The sequence below is a fragment of the Stegastes partitus genome, unplaced genomic scaffold (genome assembly GCF_000690725.1).
Source record: "Stegastes partitus isolate 25-593 unplaced genomic scaffold, Stegastes_partitus-1.0.2 Scaffold550, whole genome shotgun sequence".
Lineage (NCBI taxonomy): Eukaryota > Metazoa > Chordata > Actinopteri > Pomacentridae > Stegastes > Stegastes partitus.
The window spans coordinates 237,565-244,075 of record NW_007578281.1 but is presented as its reverse complement, the minus strand read 5'-3'; the positions used below and the strand labels follow the sequence as shown (position 1 = coordinate 244,075).

The following is a 6,511-nucleotide window of genomic DNA, read 5'->3' as shown; positions in this document are numbered from 1 at the left end:
AACCCGCCGGCAGGTTTGGAAGGCATATTATCTTTTTTTTTTAATCACTAAAATGACACCATCTATCAAAGAAAGAAGCTGTCTAGCAAAACAGTCTGTGTGTGACTTTTGGTTTTGGCAAAATTAACTAAATCTAAGCCTAAAATTGTGATATTTCATCAGAATCGCATGTCTAATTTAAAAATGTGCCACAAATACATAATTTGCACAAACCAGGTTTCTGGGCTCCTTCAGAACTGTGAAGGCATCAGTGACTCAGCAGTGAGCAACAGTAACGAAAGCAAAATTCAGAGCCTTTTTGTCTGAATGCAGGCTGTGTTTACACAGAGCAGTATGTAAACACATTAAAAATGTAAATACTAAAATACTTATAGTATGTAGAGCCACCAATCCCCCCCACCCCCCACCCCACCCAAAATTTGGTAATACATGTAGGCACTAGAAAAAAATGTTTTATGTGCTAAATTCAGTTTTTCAATTTTTTTAAAATATTTTTTGTTGCCCACTTTTGAGTTCTCTCTACTTGTAGACATGATTGTGTTGTTTCCATACAGGCCCAGGGCAGTGAAAATTCCACAGTGAGTAAAAACGTGTACTATGGGTTCAGATGGTTAAATAACTTTTTGCAACAACTAATACAACCAAAAACATTTCAGATCTGAGCAGAGGTGACAGAGGTTAGTCTACAAGTAAACCACTATGAACCAACAGAATCAGGTGGTTGGTCTGGAAATTCAACAAAAACTTGTTTGACCTGATGATGGCAACAAAAAGAGTCCATGTAGAGCTTCTTTTTCATGTTGAAAGCACATAAAAGGATAATATTTCCCTTGTGTCACTGGACACTATTTTCCTGTGAAACATCTCAACAATGATGAGAACAATATGAAGCCGACTAATACAGACCGAAACTATGACAACAAGACGCAGGCTTGCAGAGAGAAGTGTGTAAAGCAACATGTTGTCAGCAGCTGACTGCACCCTTTAAATCATGTTGCACAGATTTGTAGCTATTACTTCAAAATAGAAAGTTTCAGGTGGAACTTTTTTCCATGTTTATCATCAGTCCTGCATGATGATACATCATTTTGTCAGGGCTTCCGCCAGTCGATTAGAGGCCCAGCAGCCCACTGGCCTAAGTATTGGGGAAGATGTTTTTAAACTAGTTACACCAGTTAACCATGTAACAGTCTGTTGAACACACTATAGAGAAAGAGCATGTTCTTTACTCTCATTGTGTGTAGAGTGATGTTCAACACTTTACGCTTCCAACTACCATAAACTCCTGCTACCTTCCAGCCTTAGCTAGCCAGGCAAACAGGCGGAAACCCTGTTTGTGTATGTTTATTTGTTATAAACTGACAGCCTACTGAAGCAGAACCAGATTGAGTAAATTCTTCCCTAAAAAAAAAGTAAAACAAACAAGAAGATAAATGCCAGCCGTGAGCAAACTAGAAGGCCAGGCAGGCAAAATCAAAGGTATTTTGAAAGGAAATGAAATGCTACTTGGCCCAGCTTGGTGTTCAGTAGAGGAACTACTCAGATTTATGGCAGTAAAGGTCCTTAAGAGCTTTAAGTTCTTCGATTAGTGTTTTGTTTTGGTTCTCCAGGACGGCAACTCGGTTCTCCAGACACTTAACATACTCCTTCTTCTTCCTGCGACATTCACGGGCCGCCTCTCTGTAGGAAGGATGAGACATTATTTTGGTTTTTGTTTCTTTCTTATGGTTGCCCTTGGGGAGGATTTGGGAGTGTTATTATATCAGAGGCGTCATAACAAAGACAATAGGCTGGGATTTCATTTTAATAATCAATAAAATTATTTGTAAACCCCATTAACTGATTCATTTCTTAATTCTACAATTATTTACAGCGCCCTCCATAATTATTGGCACCCCTGGTTAAGATGTGTTCTTTGGATTCTAGTAAATTCAGTTTTTTTCTAAATAATATAGGACCACAATGGAAAAAAAGAGGAAATTCAACCTTTAATTCAAGTGCATTTATTCAGTGTGAAAAAAATCCCACATTAAAAAATAATTGTTTTACATCAAATCATGTGTGCCACAATTATCAGCACCCTTGATGTTAATACTTTGTACAACCCCCTTTTGCCAACAATTCATTTGAGTTGAGTTGAAGGTTACATTTTTCTACAATTTTCAGTGTGAGACTATGCTTCTGCAATAAAAATTGAATTTATTTTAAGCCTTTTAACACATCTTAACCGGGGGTGCCAATAATTATGGAGGGTGCTGTATCTATTGAGTAGCCTGACATCAGGTTTCTTCTCCAATGTTTCAGTCTGGTTTGGTTCCAAATGGCAGCAGCTGTGAATGTTTATTTATATTTAATGCAACTCATTAGATGTTCTTAACACACAAAGATGCACATTCCTTCCCTGTTCGTACCTGTTCTTCATGAGGCGGACCTCCCGTTTTCTGGTCACCTCCTCTGTGGCGCCCTGTGTGGGAAGGGCGGGTGAGGAGGCCATGACCACCCCGGGGGCGATGGTGCTAGCAGGGGCTGCTCGGATCTGGTAGGCCTGGACGTCACCGGAGGTGGCTAAATAATAACGTTGGCCGAAAGTGGATGTTAAAATTAACATCTTTTCATACACTGACAACAAATAGCTCAGTGTTTTTGTTTGACTCTTATAAGGAAGAATTATTTTGTGCAATAATGGGTGCATTCTAACTCACCTTGGACCACCACCTGGTTACTGGGAACCAGTATCTGTTGGCCGTCGCTGGTCTGTGCGTACTGCAGGATGGTGGCTCCAGGCTGAGCAGCTGCTGCTGCATTGGTCATAGTCAGAGTCTGGAGGCCCTGGACTCCATCTGTACCGTTATTGGCCAGCTGAATGGCTCCTCCTTGTGTGATGGCAACTTTGTGTTTGGTGAGAGGAGAAGAAACAAATGAGACGATCAAAAAAGGAGGAAAATCAAATCAGGAATGTGTTTTATTTATATGTGGCAGTTTGGCATTTTGGGTGGAAAACTGTAACAGGTGAGGGAAGTGAAGAAATACTCTGCTGCTCGGTTTTGTCCTTTTATCAAGATGCATTTTTCTCTTTTAATGCCTTGCCCTTTTTCAGATATGTTGTATGACATCATATTGTGATAATGAAGCTTTTCAGACTGTCAACAATATGTTTATTAGGCTTCCAAAGATATCTTTATCATGCACACTAAACCTAGTTGACTGATAGAAAGACTTGGCATTTTACCATCTTATAAATAGTTGCAAACATGTCAGCAAATGTTGACTATTTACATATCGCTATCATTTTCTGTCCACCTGCAGAATTTGTATCCAATATTCAGTCTACTTTTAGGTCTGGTTTTGTCTCTACCAAGCCCTCACAATAATCTCTCTCTTTAGCTGCAAAATGTTCCACTTTTTTTTTTCTTTTTTAAAACATGACAGTGTATTGTGGTACAATGTGTGTGTTGCACTCTTACTTCTGTTTTAAGCAGTTGTAATTGCTGCTAATATAAACTTCGCAGATAAATGGCCAAACATTTATAAGGCATCACATAAAGTAAAATAACAAATGCATTTGTTGTTGTGGAGTTAAAGGAACAATCAGCACCTGACCTTTTGACACAGGCTGATTTAAGTCTAAAAAACATATTCTTTGCACTTTCACACATATGATGGAAACTCTTGTGTGTAACAGAGGCTAACAGGTAAAGGTCCCTCAACTATGATGTTTGAATTGCAGGAAGCTGCAGGCTCACAGGGAGCTCCAGTGAGCCACCTACTGTATTGGCCACTGCTGGTCTGGTAGATGGGTGTGGGGACAGTAACGGTGGTGATGGCTGGTGTGGCAGCAGCAGCAGATGAGTCCTCCTCAGCCTTTTCCTCCTCGATACGAGGGACAGCTGGTGCGTCGGATGAAAGGTCATTGAGGATTTTCCTGTTGGGACAAGCAACAATAATAAAGAGTAAATTAAGAATAAGGTTTCACTAAGTTAAATTTCGGAGTTTTAAAAAAAAAAAAAAACATTGTGGGAGTAATTTACATCCATACAGGCAAAAAAGTACAAAGATCATTGCTTTTTTTCCTCTTCTTTAACTCCAGATCACGTTTGCAATGTTGGTTTAGATCCAAACGCTGTCTGGAGTTTATTACCGGAGTTGCAGAAGTCAGCATTGTAAGTGCAGAGTGGGCTGTGCTGAAGCCGGACTTTTGTAAAGCTCCCAGTGTGAACACAGAACTAAAATGGGTGATGGCAGACTTTTCTGACTTTCCATGCAACTATTTCATACGCAAAGTTCCTCATTTTTGAAGTAGAGTGCTTCAAATTCATCATTTTCAACAGGCTTCAACTGAGCACTAATGCGCCGTTCTCCAGCCAAATCTCATTAAAGTCTCACTTACTTACTTATGTTCCTAAAAGGTTTTTTACTTGAATTATACTGTTGTAAGTAGCTACTTTTTTTAAGAGAGGAGACACCACTTTAACTCACACACCACATCACAGCACACTAGTGGGATGTGCTCCAGTAAATTCTGACTGGCTGCACAGTTCAGATTAGTGGTTACTGGTTCCATGTTGGTTTTGTTTTGTAGTTTTGTTACAGTGTGATCAATGCAAATTTTCCCCCAAAACACATTTAAATGCAAGAGTGACATTCTACAGCTTCATTAAAATAATGTAATAATTCAATCGATTCCTAAGAGCCTATGGATGATGATCTTGGCAGCGTCTCCTACTAATTACCTGTATGAGGGGCGTCGTGAGAGAATCTCTCTGCGCTTCTGAGAGTCAGTTACACTGTCTACTGACTCCTGGGAGTCTTCACTTTCTGCTATGGTAGAAATCTGGAACAAACACGTACAAGAAAGTAAAACATCAATCAAACTTTCTAACTTTATGTTGTATCCAAAACAAAAACCAGCTGTGTGCAAGTGCGTGTCTCACCTGTACAGCCTGGACCTGTGGGGACTGGATAACAGACGGCTGTGCTGCCTGGATGACGCCATGGACCTGAACCGTCTGTCCGTTGGGAAGCTGTACCAGCGTTACCGTGGGACCTGTTGCTGAGGCGTGTCCTGTTGTCATGGATACCTAAATTTCAGAAGTAATGTCACTGGACCGTCTGTCGTGCGGTTTTACATTTGTGACATTTAAAATTGACAGTCATGCACACGTCATAAGTCGGCGTCATGCGTTACCTGTGCTAACGTAGCGATCTGTGCCGGAGTGATCTGCTGGCTCTCAGTCTCAGTCACAGCAGTCTCCACCCCCTGCTGAGCCTCGACTGCAGACTCCATCTTCATTGGTTTAGCTGAGGATGAAGACATGAAGGTTAGACTTTCCCTTAATCTTTACAATTTTTTATCTCTACAGATTTCAAATGCAGATAAAAACAGACAAAGATTCTGAATGGGTTGCCAGGAAGCCACTAACAACAAATTCAATAATAAACAGTTGTCAACCAAATACAACCTGAGTAAACACAGAACACTAAACACTGAAAATTTTGCGATTATTTCCAAGAAATTGAGTTAAAGATTTCTAAAAGTTGTTAAAAAATAGTTCTTAAGCAGTCACAAGCAGATCTTCTGTAAAAAATGTCTGTCTTCTACTATACGTATGCAATGTTCTGGTAGTAAAATACACCAAAATCAGATTTTTGGTGTAATTTTTTTGTAAACTGCACCTTTAAATGTACAGGAATACTGCAAAACAGAGATCTTTACAATATTATAAAGGTTAACCAAATTCCAATATGGACAAGTGCAATAGCCAACTTGGAGGACCTGCAATTTTTTGCTAATTATAAAATGTGCCACAAAAAACTACTTTAAATGAGACATTTGGTGCTACAGAGAATCCCTGGTCTGCAGATATAAGAAAACATGCTTATTTGGTCGAGACCACACCACTAATTACATCTTTCTTTTGTCCGCAGTAGAAATAAAAAGAATAAATTACTTTTCCCATTAAAATTGTGAATCATCTTGCAATATCTGTCACAATAGTCACTGCTTATCATTCACCCCTACGCCAGACTATATTCACTCCGATGGGGTTGGGAAGAGTCCTGTAACGTTGCTGCACGTTTCTCTTCTGTGTCTGATACTCAAATGGATCTAAGCGGTCTTTTTATAAGCTCTGCGTAGTCATAACAGGAGAGGAATGTGTGTTTTTTTAAATTTCAGCCACACTGACAGTGTAATATCAACATATAATGTTTTTCTTTTCAGCTATGTTGTCATAACATCACGCTCCACTGTTGTTCTCTTTCTATTCAGAACAATTAGAATTTTATTCACGTCTATTCTTAAAGGTCGACTGAATTCGAGTGTCTTTCAAATCATGTTTCTTTTTTTTAGAAAATTAAGATTAGATATTAGATACCAGAAGATTTTTTCTTGGGGCACTGCAGATTGACATTCACTTTTAATTTTATGGGAATATTTGCCTGACATCAAAAAGTTGTCTCCTGCTAAGTAAAAAATGTTTAAAATCAATGGGATTTCCACATGCTTGGTACT

The 6,511-nt window shown here is 39.2% G+C and overlaps 1 protein-coding gene across 1 annotated transcript in view; it reads right to left on the bottom strand.

Annotated features, from left to right (window-relative positions):
* Window positions 1-568: 568 nt before the first annotated feature.
* Window positions 569-6,511, bottom strand: part of creb1b (cAMP responsive element binding protein 1b) — a 9,167-nt gene continuing 3,224 nt past the window's right edge. Inside the window, exons 2-8 of the mRNA XM_008288269.1 lie at window positions 5,186-5,298; window positions 4,932-5,078; window positions 4,731-4,831; window positions 3,768-3,922; window positions 2,703-2,888; window positions 2,412-2,565; window positions 569-1,680 (exon numbers count right to left, since the gene is read on the bottom strand). Of these exons, the coding sequence (XP_008286491.1) occupies window positions 1,536-1,680; window positions 2,412-2,565; window positions 2,703-2,888; window positions 3,768-3,922; window positions 4,731-4,831; window positions 4,932-5,078; window positions 5,186-5,290 (993 nt within the window). The 5' untranslated portion in view covers window positions 5,291-5,298 and the 3' untranslated portion in view covers window positions 569-1,535. The remainder of the gene's footprint in view (window positions 1,681-2,411; window positions 2,566-2,702; window positions 2,889-3,767; window positions 3,923-4,730; window positions 4,832-4,931; window positions 5,079-5,185; window positions 5,299-6,511) is intronic.